Source organism: Terrapene carolina, unplaced genomic scaffold (genome assembly GCF_002925995.2).
Source record: "Terrapene carolina triunguis isolate 2854851 unplaced genomic scaffold, T_m_triunguis-2.0 Scaffold66, whole genome shotgun sequence".
NCBI lineage: Eukaryota > Metazoa > Chordata > Testudines > Emydidae > Terrapene > Terrapene triunguis.
This window is the reverse complement of record NW_020664417.1, coordinates 48,169,655-48,184,132: the sequence shown is the minus strand read 5'-3', so window position 1 is coordinate 48,184,132 and position 14,478 is coordinate 48,169,655. Positions and strand designations below refer to the sequence as shown.

General features: G+C 44.0%; 2 protein-coding genes across 13 annotated transcripts in view; one reads left to right on the top strand and one right to left on the bottom strand.

Moving 5' to 3' along the window:
* FGL1 (fibrinogen like 1) overlaps nucleotides 1-3,920 on the bottom strand; it is a 47,937-nt gene extending 44,017 nt beyond the window's left edge. Inside the window, exon 1 of the mRNA XM_029910699.1 lies at nucleotides 3,814-3,920. Within this exon, the coding sequence (XP_029766559.1) occupies nucleotides 3,814-3,917 (104 nt within the window). The 5' untranslated portion in view covers nucleotides 3,918-3,920. The remainder of the gene's footprint in view (nucleotides 1-3,813) is intronic.
* Nucleotides 3,921-6,933: 3,013 nt separating this feature from the next.
* Nucleotides 6,934-14,478, top strand: part of PCM1 (pericentriolar material 1) — an 82,214-nt gene continuing 74,669 nt past the window's right edge. For 11 of the 12 annotated variants that reach the window (XM_024193490.3, XM_024193481.3, XM_024193466.3 and 8 more), the window contains exons 1-2: nucleotides 6,934-7,015; nucleotides 7,665-7,736. The gene's annotated coding sequence lies outside the window, so the exon portion shown is untranslated. The remainder of the gene's footprint in view (nucleotides 7,016-7,664; nucleotides 7,737-14,478) is intronic. The other variant, XM_024193423.3, reaches the window with a different exon arrangement.

Genomic DNA, 14,478 nt, shown 5'->3' with positions numbered 1-14,478 from the left:
GGAATGGCTGCTATCAGATGCTCTTTTAATTTTCCAATTTTAAAATAGTCCCCTCAATGCTTTCTTTTTAGAATGGAATCTCAAATGTTGGAACTCTCTCTTTTTGCTATCTATAATAATGCAGAAAGAATAGAAATTGAGAATTCCCTAATTAATTTAGCTTCAAAGTGGACTGAATAAAAACAGGGACAAAATCATATGAACTCCTGGCTGTGATCATTTCTTCATAAGGTATATTAGTTTTTGTTTTGTTTCTTTCATTGTATAGTTCTTTGTTTGGGATCAGGGAGGAAATCTGTGTGGCTTTTACAAGTTAACAATTCTCTCTCTCTCTTTTTGTTTTTCTTTTCTGTTTCCATTTAGCGCATTTCTACATTGCTATTTCAGATAGCTAGAGAATGTGAACGTGACTAGATCAGTGGTTCTCAACATGCGGCCCACAGGCCACTTGCGGCCTAGTCAGCCTACAGCTGTGGCTCATGTGACACCCGCAGGACCATAACTAGGGTGGGGTGGGAGGGTCACTTGCCCCTGGCACAGGGCTGGTAGGGGGGTGCAAAAATGGGGCTGCGCAGGATCAGGCCCAGCAGCATCAGTAGGAAGCCAGGGTGCTCAGTGCCCACCCACCCCACAGGATCATGGGTCCAGTAGCCCTGGCTGGAGCAGGCTCCCGGGACTAGGACTGCAGAGGGAGACGGGCAGGGCACACTGCACTGCTCAGCTATGGGCAGTTGAGGTAGGAGACCAGTGGCCATGGGGATGGGGTGCAGTGGGCTAGGGCGCAGGGTAGGGTTGCCAACTTTCTAATTGCACAAATTGAAGATCCTTGCCCTGCCTCTTCCCTGAGGCCCCGTCCCTTCTCCGAGGCCCTGCCCCCCGCTCATTCCACCCCCCCTTCCTCTGTAGGGTTGCCAACCCTCCAGGATTGTCCTGGAATCTCCAGGAATTAAAGATTAATCTTTAATTGAAGATTATGTCATCTGATGAAACTTCCAAGAATATGTCCAACCAAAGTTACCTATACCTATCTCATAGAACTGGAAGGGACCCCAAAAGGTCATCGAGTCCAGTCCCCTGCCTTCACTAGCAGGACCAAGTACTGATTTTACCCCAGATCCCTAAGTGGCTCCCTCAAGGATTGAACTCACAACCCTGGGTTTAGCAGGCCCCCTATTCCTCTGTCACTTGCTCTCTCCCACCTTCACTCACTTTCACAGGCTGGGGCAGGGGGTTAGGGTGCAGGAGGGGGTGAGGGCTCCGGCTGGGGGTGCGGGCTCTGGGGTGGGGCCAGGGATGTGGGGTTTGGAGTGCAGGAGGGGGCTCCGGGCCAAGGGGTTGGGAGTGTGGGAGGGGGTTCTTAGCTGGGGTAGGAGGATGGAGTGCGGGATGGGGTGTACCCTCTGGCTGGGGGTGTGGGCTCTGGGTTGGGGCTGGGGATGAGTGGTTTGGGGTGCATGAGGGGGCTCAGAGCTGGAATAGAGGGTTGGGGTGCAGGAGGGGTGTCAAGGCTGAATCCACACTCTGTCACTCCAAGTGCAGAAGGTGGGGACCTGCAAGGATTCTCAAAATTAATACTTGCCACTCCAGGCTTGTATTAAACTCCCAAGGTTACAGCTTTTCTCTGACCTTGGCTTGGTAAATGCTGCCACCACCCAAATGGAAAAAACCCCCCACCAAAAAACACACTTGGACCCAGGAAGGAGCACTTGGGAATTCCTCCCTGTGGGGTACCCTCAAGCCTTTTCACACACGCCCTCCGGGGAAGAGCTGAAAAAGAAAACAAAGGAAATTAGCTGTTGCCACCAGCTAATCAAACAGCATATGCACAAACCTTTTAGGACACCAAAAATCCAATCCTGTTCTTAAAAAAGCTAAATTTTATTAAAAACAAAAAGGAAAAAAATACATCTGGAACTTAGGCTTTTGCTAGATTTTAAAAGAGCAATTCCAAAAATTAAGCACCCAAACTAGCTTTCTTGGGGGTTCAGCTTAAAGGTTACAAGCAAACAAAAGCATCAAGGGTTAGCACAGAGGAGATCAAAGGCCAAAATAAAAAAATAAACCTGATTGTGTCTAACTAAAAATTCCCTATCCAAATAATTTCTGCTAGGTATGGAAGATGAATTTTCATACCTGGTTCAAGCCTTACATAGCATTGCTGCTTCGTGTGTCCTTCTCCAGAGAACAACAGACAAAGGGAAAGTTTCTTTCCCAATTTTAAAAGTTCTAGCCTTCCCATTGGCTCTTTTGGTCAGGTGCCCACCCCTTTTCTTTTACCTGTGGTCTTGTTAACCCTTTACAGGTAAAGCAAGCAGAGAACAGACACCAAGAGGGATTTTACAGCTAACTGGCTGGGTGTTCATAAAAGGGAGCTATCCTCTCCCTACTTCATTTATCACAAGGGGGTTTGAGGTGTGGGTTATGGGCGGCGCTTACTTCAGGGAGCTCCTGGAAGCAGCCAGCATGTCCGGCTCCTAGGCGCCGGGGCAGCCAGGTGGCTCTGTGCGCTGCCCACACCTGTAGGTACTGCCCCCAGCCAGGTTCCCAGACAATGGGAGCTGTGGAGCCAGCGCTTGGGGCAGAGGCAGTTAGCAGAGACCCCGTGACTGCCCTTTTAGCGGCCCCATGAGCAGGGTCCCTTTTTGACCAGGTGTTCTGGTAAAAAACTGGATGCCGGGCAACCCTAGTGCAGGGAGAGGGTCAGGGGGCTAGGGCTGCAGGGAGAGGGTTGCAGCTAGTGCATGGGGGACAGACTCTAGGTGGGGAGACTAATGGCTGGGGACAGTCCCTGGATGAGGAGCTAGATACTGGAGCACAGTACCTGGATATGGAGGTGCTGGGGGCAGTCCCTAAGTCGGGTGCTGGGTGCTGAGGGGAAGTCCCTAAGTGGGAGGCTGGTTGCATAGGGGGTCAGTCCCTGGGTGGGGGACTGGATTCTGGAGGGGGCAGTCCATGGGGGCGGGGGCTGTTCTGCCTTGGATAGGGCACCCTGTCTCTGCAGGACAGGCATTTGTGCCAGCCCAGTGTTGGGGGATCTAGATTCTGGGTGAATGGGGGACAGTCCCTAGCAGGGGGGCTGGGTGCATGGTGAGCAGTCCCATGCACCCGACAGGGCTCCCCATCTTCGCAGGCAGGCTCCGCAGCCGCACTCTCTGGGCGTTCAGTTCAGCCGCACCACCAGCAGCAGCACGGAAGTGAGGGTGGCAATATGCTATGCCATGCCACCCTTACAGTAAATTAATTTTTAACAGTTAATGTTTTTACTTATTTAGCTACTTTAAAATGTTCTTGGTAGACATTTGCCAGTGTTGAAATGAAAGACACTATATCGATTTGAATCATATTTCTGTCATATAACAAATACTAAACCTTTTTTTTTTTTAGATGTACAGGTAGTATATATATTGTGTGGATGTGGCCCACATAACACATACAGAGCTGCATATGTGACCCACAATGATAAATAGGTTGACAACCACTGAGCTAGATGCTGCTGCCATCTGCAGGACAACAAGAGGTACTGCTCTGTCACAACATAGTACATCTCTTTATCTGAACCATTTCCAGTATAATGCTGATTATCCATGCAGGGCAATAGAGGGCGGGAGAAAAAGACATTACTCAAGTAATAGATGCGGAATTATTTTAACAAGTATCTGTTACATGCTCTAAACTGAGATTATTAATTGCACAATATTTATACAGATGGTAATGGTACAAATCAGCATGATCTATTACAGGAAGTTGATGCATATTCTTTTTTGAAAGTGATTTCACTTATGGAAACATAGGAATATACCCTTATGCCCCTACCTGCTGTGGGGACATTTGCCATAAAAATCCAAGAGATTCGCTGCCTCACAGAGTTTCTGGTCCTTGTGTTCTTCTCGCACAAAGGGGATCAGTTGATGAGTCATGGAAAATAACTTCCTGCAGCTGTTTTTTTGCTAGTGTAAAGTAAAATAAGGTGATGAAGGCTTTAGTAACAATGTAAGTCTCCTTTAACATATTTTTAATGTATCATAAAGAAAACACCCACTGCACGGGATCAGCATTCAACAGTAAACCACAAACAAATTCCTAGAGCCGCCTGCTTTGGGAGTCTCAGGTAATATAGGCTCGGGAATTCATGGCCCCTTTTCCCTACTTCTGGGAGTAGTAGAGGTATGATCAACTCATGATTGGATACCCCTCTTGAGCTGCAACCTTTGCTCTTAGTTAGGGACCTGGATATCATATGGCTACTATATCACCTGTCACTCTGGGAAAAGCTTATATAAACACAAATGGTGAGTGCTCTAACCATTGGTCTAAAGGACATAAGAGGGGGTTGCACCACCAGCAGACATTTGGTGTGGGTTTAGACGTGCTCTGAGTATGTCTACGGGATTGGGCCCCAAAGGGATAGCAGGCAGAGGAACACTCAGTTTGTGAATGTGAGTTAAGCACGGAGCAGTTGGGCAGCGTCAGGACTTAGGTGGCTGAGCACGTGCCCGACTGCCAAAATTTAAGCACTTTGGGGATTTTAATGGCAGAAACTTAAGCACATAGGGAATTAAGGTGCCTACAGGGCTAGGCAGCAACTGAGCAGGGGTTTTCTGAATGTCAGTGATGCCTAGATGTTGGACATTCCACCCCAGGTATCTTATTTTTAATACAGAGATGTGGCTGATAGAGACCACAGGACACCTTAGCAGGAGTTATAGCATATTAAAAGTAACCTTGTATGAAGTAGACCAACAGGTGGTAGGCGTGAAGAGCTGATGTAAAGAGCTGCAGAGAGGAAGACAAAGTGTTATTGATCTTACAAAACACAGGTATATGTTAATAGATGGTGCTTAAGACTATGTAACTATTTACGTATAAACAGATTTAGAGTTCTCTCCTATGTGCTTTTGTGTGTGTGTGTGCTTCTTTATGATGTATAATGAGGGCCTGAAAGTTTTTTGTTTTGTTTTTTTCTCTTGTTGCTGTGTAAAAATACCTACAAATGACACAAAACAAAACACACAACAGGGGAAACAGTAAAAAAGACTATACACAATGTGCAGATAAATGCACAAATTACATGTGCTGAAAGGAAGATTTTTCTCTTTAATCTTTTATTTATCATTTTATGTGTGACTTATGAGAGAAGATGAAAAAAATTTTAAACCTAACTATGCACTTTAAACTGATGTCTCTATTGCAGTCTAAATAAAAATAACTTCTCACACTTGATGACTGATGTCATGATCCTATTAGTATGCCATGAATTTAAATCTAAAAAATGTTTAATATCTTTTATATATAACCATAAAGAAATAAACAAAAGGCACAATCCCAACAATTCTCCTTCCTTTTTAGGACACCAGTAATGCAGTTAGATCAGTGGTTCTCAAACTTTTGTATTGGTGACCCCTTTCACACAGCAAGCCTCTGAGTGTGACCCCCCTTATAAATGAAAAACACATTTTTTAAAAATATTTAATTCTATTATAAATACTGGAGGTGAAATGGGATTTGGGGGTGTGGAGGCTGACAACTCATGTCCCCCCACATAATAACCGTGCGACCCCCTGAGGGGTCACAACCCCCAGTTTGAGAACCCCTGAGCTAGATCAATATGCAGTACGAGTAGCTGAAAGCCTGCATTATCACACAGGTGTAATTCATAAAGTCAGGAGGTAAAATAGCTGAAAATGGTTGAGAATTTAAAAACTCAATGGTAACAGATTGCAAAGCCCAGTGATGATTGAACTTGCTGATATTCTAACCAAAATTAGCTCTCTATCATACTTGTTGCTGTTTCTGTCACTTCACACAGACTTGAGAGACATTCTAGGCTTCAGTGATACATGTAGAAAGTGACAATCGTGGAAGATTTGTTTTGATTTGTGTGAGTGGTGAATAATGATGTGTGCAAGGGTGAGGGAATGTGAGTTTGGGGCAACTGCATGGGCTGGTTGTATTGTTTTGAAGAATTGTGGCAGTTAGGCCCTGTCATCCGCTATGTGTGCAGTCTCCTCCCAGACAACCCATGGGACTGTTGTATGCATAAACATTAGCTGATGAAGTGGGCATTCACCCACGAAAGCTTATGCTCCAATACTTCTGTTAGTCTTAAAGGTGCCACAGGACCCTCTGTTGCTTTTTACAGATTCAGACTAACACGGCTACCCCTCTGTTACTAAACATTAGCTGTTGAGTAAGGGGGGGGGGGGGATTAGTTGAGTTACATCAGAGATCACAGTGGTATCAGACTCTTGGCATGGGATAAATACATATCTTACATACTATAGCTCTGCATTGCACCAGTGTAATTCATTAAATCAAAATGGCTGAGAACTTAAAAACTGGATGATAAGAGACTCTGAATCCCAGTGGTGATTGAACCAGTGACATGCTGAACAAAAAGTGCACTCAACCCTGCTTGTGATGCGATGGGAACACCTGAATCAGCAGACACTCCTGGCTTTCGAGTGACAAAAAACAATTCTTGACCCTTATTAGAGCACTGTAACCAAAGACTACTCTTCCCAGCATGCATTGCGATCGGAGAGTGTCTGTCTGTCTATCTCTCCCCACCGACACATAGCCGTCCTCAAGACCACTGAAACTACCAGTCACACCATGCTCTGCTCCTAAGTGGTTGGAACCCGCTTGGTCACGCATGGCATGCCGGGATTTGTAGTTTTGGTTATTCTTGAGGCACTGGCTCGATTCAGCTGTCCCAAGATTCCCGCCAGGAATCGAGTGAGCGGAACAGCGTGAAAAAAGCGCGCTGTTCCAGCCTTCAGTCACGTGCCCTTACGCTTGGAAGGGGGGGGCAGCGCGGAAGAGCATCTCCGGAGCAGGTTACTAAGTAACGGTGTGTATCCGTCCGCCCCGCCCCCGCGTACAGGGGAAAACCAAAATGGCGGCGAAGGTGGCCGTTGAGGCTTGCGTGTGAGGGTCCCTGCCCCCCCCTTCCAACCAACCGGGCCCGGTCGGTGCCGCAGGGCGTGAGGCCCAAGGCAGCGGAGCTGCTGCCAAGGTAACACCGCTGCCCCGCCAGGGTCTGGGAGCCCGAGTCCGGCGGGGCGCGCGCCTGGGTGAGGGCCCCGATCTCGGTTATCCGGAGCTTCTCCCAAGGCGGGATCCTTCCCCAGGGGCGCGCCCAACCCCCGTTATTCCCGTGGCGCCGCGGCCGCATTGTTCCCTCCTCCCCCACATGGCCTTTTCCCGGTCGCTCCCCGCGGGGAGTCCGCCTCTCGCGGCCTCTGAGGCGCCGTGGAAGGGAGAGCTGGGGTGGGCCTGTGTGGAGCCCTTGGTCTTCATAGTCCGCTCGGCCGGGCCCTCGTCGGTGGGGGAGAGCAGCGTAGCACTCGCCTTGCCTGGCCAGTATCGTGGCAGATAAAGCGGCTGCCGACGGCTCGCCCTCTCCCGGAGCGGAGGGGGCCGCCGGTTCTGTGCAGCGGTTCCTCGCCCCAAGGTGCCCGGCCAGCTGCGCCGGTCGTTCCCGCCGCGTGGAGGTGGTGTTGGGGGAGGGTATGTTGATCGTTTCTCCAAGGAGACGCTGCGCGTTCACGGGCAACGGCCGCCCGACGCTTCCCTGCCAGCGGTCCTTGGCGCGGAGCCCGCCCGCCGGGTTTGCCGCTGGGAAGGAGCGGGTCCGCCCTGCTAACCGCCTCCCCACCTTGCAGGGTGACCCACTCGGCTCCTCCATCCCCGCTGGAACTTTCCTGCGCTGGCGTCTGGGAGCGGCTGAAGGGCAGGTAGGTCCTGGGTGCCGTTGCCTGGGCTTAGAATAGCGGTCATAATGAAAACGGATTTCAGCTGGGGCCCTTCCTGTGCCTGGCCGCTCGGTATCGAGCGTGTCAGCACCACCCCCACTGACAGGGAACAAAGGGTAGAATAAATGGTAGATTTTCAGAATGGAGAGGGGTAACTAGTGGTGTTCCCCAAGGGTCTGCCCTAGGACCAATCCTATTCAACTTATTCATAAATGATCTGGAGAAAGGGGTAAAAAGTGAGATGGCAAAGTTTGCAGATGATACTAAACTGCTCAAGATAGTTAAGCCCAAAGCAGACTGTGAAGAACTTCAAAAAGATCTCACAAAACTAAGTGATTGGGCAACAAAATGGCAAATGAAATTTAATGCAGATAAATGTAAAGTAATGCACATTTGGGAAAAAATAACCCCAACTATACATACAATTTGATGGGGGCTAATTTAGCTACAGCAAATCAGGAAAAAGATCTTGGAGTCATCGTGGATAGTTCTCTGAAGCCGTCCACACAGTATGCAGAGGCGGTCAAAAAAGCAAACAGGATGTTAGGAATCATTAAAAAGGGGATGGAGAATATATTATTGCCCTTATATAAATCGATGTTACGCCCACATCTTGAATACTGCATACAGATCTGGTCGTCTCATCTCAAAAAAGATATACTGGCACTAGAAAAGGGTCAGAGAAGGGCAACTAAAATGATTAGGGGTTTGGAACGGGTCCCATATGAGGAGAGATTAAAGAGGCTAGGACTTTTCAGCTTGGAAAAGAGAAGACTAAGGGGGGATAGGATAGAGGTATATAAAATCATGAGTGATGTGGAGAAAGTAGATAAGGAAAAGTTATTTACTTATTCCCATAATACAAGAACTAGGGGCCACCAAATGAAATTAATGGGCAGCAGGTTTAAAACAAACAAAAGGAAGTTCTTCTTCACACAGCGCACAGTCAACTTGTGGAACTCCTTGCCTGAGGAGGTTGTGAAGGCTAGGACTATAACAGCATTTAAAAGAGAACTGGATAAATTCATGGAGGTTAAGTCCATTAATGGCTATTAGCCAGGATGGGTAAGGAATGGTGTCCCTAACCTCTGTTTGTCAGAGGGTGGAGATGGATGGCAGGAGAGAGATCACTTGATCATTACGTGTTAGGTTCACTCCCTCTGGGGCACCTGGCATTGGCCACTGTCGGTAGACAGGATACTGGGCTAGAGGGACCTTTGGTCTGACCCAGTACGGCCGTTCTTATGACATCTCACCGTTCAAGTAGCATTCCTGCTGCAGTGTTTTTGTTCACAGTTGTTTGTGATACATGTGAGGATATGACTGTCAACTGAAAGAGATTAGAGAACTATTTCTCTGGGTTTTTGTTTGTTTACATCGTGGGTTGGCAACACTGCTTTAGACAGTTTAATGTATAGCCAGCTTTCTCAGTTGCCTGGATCTCCCAATAACAACAGACTATGATGGCAAAACTGGAGATTAGAAGGGAGCTTCATGAAGTGTCTGTGGTACCTGAAATTACTTTTAATTTATCTATTTTAAGTGGCTAGATTTTAAATTCATGTTGTCCCTTTAAAATCTCTAGTTTTCACAACTTCTGAGTTGAAGATTTGGGCAGAATATTTGATTTCCCCCCCCCCCCTTCGAATTATAAATGTTGAACATTTTGAGCTTTTACAGCTCAAATGGATACTTTAAAATTTGACAAGAGACTATTTCATAACTTGACCCAGTCATAGTTGAGGTTATAAGTGTGCATAAAATAAAATAAAGTAAAAGGCCTAAAATAAAAGGTTACATCTTGGCATTGGTTTGCTCTAGTGCCAAATGTTAACCGGACTTGTACCTTTACACAATTTTATCATTGCCAGTGTATCTAATAGGATCAGCAGTTTTGATATTGGATTGTCTTATATCTATACAATACAAAATTGATGGTATGGATCATTAGTGCAAATTCTGGTAAAATGAGGAGTTGGTATGTTGGCTTTCTGTGACTATTTGATGATAAAAATGAATGAACATTCTCAACCTGAAATTTTTGGGATTTTTTTTAATTAGCTTAACAAACCATTTTTCTGATAGACTATCCACTAACTGGAATGGCCTGATTTTTTTCTTTTTCTTTTTAAAACCTTTACTGGATAAGAATTATTTTCTTCTTTGTTGTTAGTGCTTGTAAGGGGCTCTTCCTCCAGGGAGATACTGACCAATGGGAAATGGTGAAACTGACTGTATGCAAAGTGTCACCGAAAACCCAGAGAAAATAAACATAAAAGATGTTAGTTTGGCTAACTGTTCAGTTATACTAGTATTAGATATTGTGACGGTTGTAGGTATGAATTTTTCAGACAAATGTGGTTTCATTAAAGTCCCTTGTAATAAAAAAAAATAATTCGTGGAGATTAATGAGACTATGCTGAAGGATAGCAGGTTCACATAGGATATTAACACTACCTTGTAAGATTTCCTTTTGTTGAGGATAGATTGGTGGAAACACAAAGGGAGAATAACAGGTCCGCAAAACTTTCATAAGCAAATCTCTCCTGCAAATAGCTGCTAGGAAGTAAAGTGAAAGAAAATAACACACCAAGTAAAAGATCAAGAAAAGCTGAACTTAATTTCCCATGCATGAAATTTTATTGAATTAACTATTTGAAAAGAGCTGCATGTGGTCTTAGTTAAAACAAACTACTCAGAAAAAAGAAGTTGGAAGAATTGTATAGCTCTTCAAGCTCATCTTAGTGAAAAAAATCTTATCTCAAAATAACCAATAATTTGCATCAGTTTCTAAGAATTTATGTGAGTGAGTCCAATAGGGATGCGGGTTTATTAGAAAACGTTTTAAAAACAAATGTAGGAAATCATCAGAATATGATAAGCTGCCTGGACCATGATTCAGCAAGGTGCCTAAGCACATGCTTAAGTTTAAGCATATAAGTAGTCCAGTTGATTTAGTGAATGCTATAAACCAGGATTAAAAGTCTCAATGCCACTAAAATATTGGTAAATAGGAGAGAAGAGTTACTTAAGATTTCAGAAGTTTGCACAGGTGTAACTGAACTGATCTTGGCCTATGTGCAGTCATAGAAGTCTTACTTAAGTGGAAATACTCAATCCTTACAAGAGTTTTTATGTAGTAATAAAAATGTATCTGATCTGCATCTGACTTCTGGTAGATGCTAAGATCAATATTGCCCATTGTTTTTTACACTGGAAAAAATTGGCTGTTGTGATATACTCTTATACTAGACTTAGACAACTTGTATAACATCAGAAGGGAAGAATATACTCAACTAGTTTGATTGTAAACCAGATGGTTTTTAATCTTGCCAAGATGAACTCATTATGGCCAGTGACATAGGTCAGGATAAAATGGTTGTTACACTGTCAAGCCTTGCATATTTTCACAGTGGATTTGCCCTTAATTGCACATTGTAGCTAAAACTTATTCTGTGTTTTCACTTGGTGTTGATAGAGCGTATTGATTTGAAATGAGGTCTCTTGAAAACAATCTTTAATAAATTTTTTGATGACATACTGTTTTCCTCCTCACTTGTATGCCATTGGTGGTGACATCTGCTTATAGCACCAGGTGCACTGCCCTCTCTAGAGACATAAGTTTAGGTGATTATACTTTTGAATGGCAAAGTCTTTACTTTTCCCATCAAAGTCACTGTTTAGTCCCTTTTTTAGCATCCTTTCCTCCCTCCAATTCTTGAAATACCGTTGCAGGAAAGTCCATCAGAGGAGTAGTATGTCTCTGCTGCTCCTACTCAAACTTCTTTCATGTGGTGCCAGCAACAGTGTTTTAGTGCTGTTAAATGTGAATAGTGTACATTTTAGGTGTGTGCTCACCTTGATTTATCGGAGCTGTCGTTAGTTGATCTTGTCAGGTCTCTCATATACTGTGAAACAATCCTTGCAGAGCCAAGAACCAAAAGCTACTGTGTTACCCCTCTGCCTCAGCAAGACACCTTTGGTGGATCTGTCAGCTCTTTGCTACCCCCCGGCTGTTCACCTTATCAGCAAACTTCTTGAGACTCTGCCAATCTTGACATTCAGTGAACCCTAGTTCCCGAGCTGCCCAGGGGCAGATTCTCTCTGCAGTATCCATCCGCAGTCACTGGGACAGTCACCAGAATTACCAAGTCTGCTTCCTTCAAAGAGACATGAAAGCCTGTTAGTTTATCTGAGGCCCACAATTTAATACACAGGACTGAGATGACTTTATGGTAAAAACTAAAAATAAGTTTATTAATAGAGGACAGAGATTTAAGTGATATTAAGCAAAGATAATAGAACTACAACTGATTACAACTAAAAAAAAAAAGATAAGCTGCTTTCTAGTGTCTAAAACAGGCAAATTCTCACATATTACAGTCAGTTCTCTGGGTCCTCACCCATGTGGCTGGGGGACTCACGTTTCACAAATTTAAAGAGAGCTGGCCTCTTTGTCCCTTAAGTGATGGATAACCGGCATGTTCTTTTGTTGCTTCTTATATTCCCCAGAGTTCATTATCTTTGCCTCAGGAGCCATGAAGAAGACCCCCTGGAATTCAGACTCTGGTCCTACTGTGTGTTTTCAAGCAAGCTGGTGCTTCTTCCTGCTGTTTGATCATTCTGTGTACCTTATATGCAATATACTTTCATTGTCTTTTGGTTGTAAAGCCTGACCACAGTGGACTGGCCAATATACATTGCTTTGTTTAGGACAAACCAGTTCTACTTGGATTGTTTGGTCTAAACATATTTTAGTAACTTATTTCCAGCACACCTACATAACTCTTTACATTCTAACTGTATATGCATCATGCAAAAATATTAATGACTAGAGTATCATTAATTTTTATATGGTACCTTACAATATTTATCCAAAGAGTATCTTGTAACTGTGTGCTTTGTGTAGTGAGTTTGTCAGGCCTGGCAACAGTTGTTGCTAGACAGGGGCATTGAGGGGCTCAGAGTCACATATATCTCAGCTATCAAAAAGATAAAGTCAAAGATAGTTTTGCTTGCAAACCTTGTAATCTGTTTAGTGCTTGTTCCTTCTATGGATTTAGAAAACTGTTTTCAAAAGTAAGACATGCTTATGATATTTTAATTTTTTTGTTTTGTAAATTAACCTAGCTATGCAGTTTGGGCCTAGGCAGAGGTGAACTAGGGATTTGTTTACACATGGAAGTTGTACTGCTTTAACTATAGCAATAAAAGTGAAAGTAGTATAACACCCTCATGTGGACACAGTTAAATGAGTATAAAAGTGTTGGTAGCCAACTTATAAACACAGATGACCTCTGCACATATAGTATAGTGTGCATTATCTGTGATGTGAAAATGTGGGTTTTGGAATTAGTGGTCTGGGATGGGGATGAATGTCTGACCCACCAGTATTATATACCTTCTGTTTTTTTTGGTCTCCTATCTGAGCTACTAAGTTCTGACTAGCACCAGAAGAAATAAAATAACACCACATTGTATTGCATAAGATAGCTTCAGAACATGGTCCTAATTTTCACCTGACAGCTTGGGCTATATTGGAAAGTGATTACTTGCAAAAGTGTGTCAATATTCCACTTCTGTAATTGAAGGTGGTTGTTATATGAATATCAGTGTGGGTGAAAGGAACTGGTTTCCTGCTCAACCCAGTTAACGTGTGTCACAGGTACCTTGACTACAGATTTATTCTTGTATTGTGCATGTTTGGTTTCGCAGCACTACAGTATATGTGATTACACATGGTTTGTGATCTTTCATACCAACACTCAACAGGATAAGCTAATGATTCAGCTTTAAAAAGCTACTATATTTTCCCCTAATTTTCTTTAGCTATATGTAAGTGGGTGTTGCTTCTATTGAAACTAGTTAAACTCAGGCAGAAGTGATTTCCTTAACTATTGACAGTTAATTTAACTTCAGATTTGTTTCTAATGCAGACCCTTAGTTTATTTGGGTTTGTTTAGTTTGGAAAAGAGAAGACTGAGAGGGGACATGATAGCAGTTTTCAGGTATCTAAAAGGGTGTCATAAGGAGGAGGGAGAAAACTTATTCACCTTAGCCTCTAAGGATAGAACAAGAAGCAATGGGCTTAAACTGCAGGCAGGGAGGTCTAGGTTGGACATTAGGAAAAAGTTCCTAACTGTCAGGGTGGTTAAACACTGGAATAAATTGCCTAGGGAGGTTGTGGAATCTCCATCTCTGGAGATATTTAAGAGTAGGTTAGATAAATGTCTATCAGGGATGGTCTAGACAGTATTTGGTCCTGCCATGAGGGCAGGGGACTGGACTCGATGACCTCTCGAGGTCCCTTCCAGTCCTAGAATCTATGAATCTACGAACCTTACATTAGCAAAACTATTGCCTAGCTAAATACAAAAATATAGTGGTTCATATGTTTTTATTTTTATATAAACAATATTTAGGATAAAACCCAGGGCATTCTCTAACTAAATGTTTGTAATTTGTGGTATAGCAAGGAAAAGGAATTCCTCTTACTGATTGTTAGCTAGTGTCCCTTTCAGTGCTCTGTTACAATATATTTTAGTATTGAATGAAGGACGTTTTGCTTTGAATACATTCTTTATAGGAAACTTTTAATTCTTGGAAGACGTATTGGACTGACATCACTGTGGACCTGATGTTACTGTATTGCAGCGGTCGGCAACATTCGGCATGCGGCTCGCCAGGGTAAGCACCCTAGCGGGCCGGGCCAGTTTATTTACCT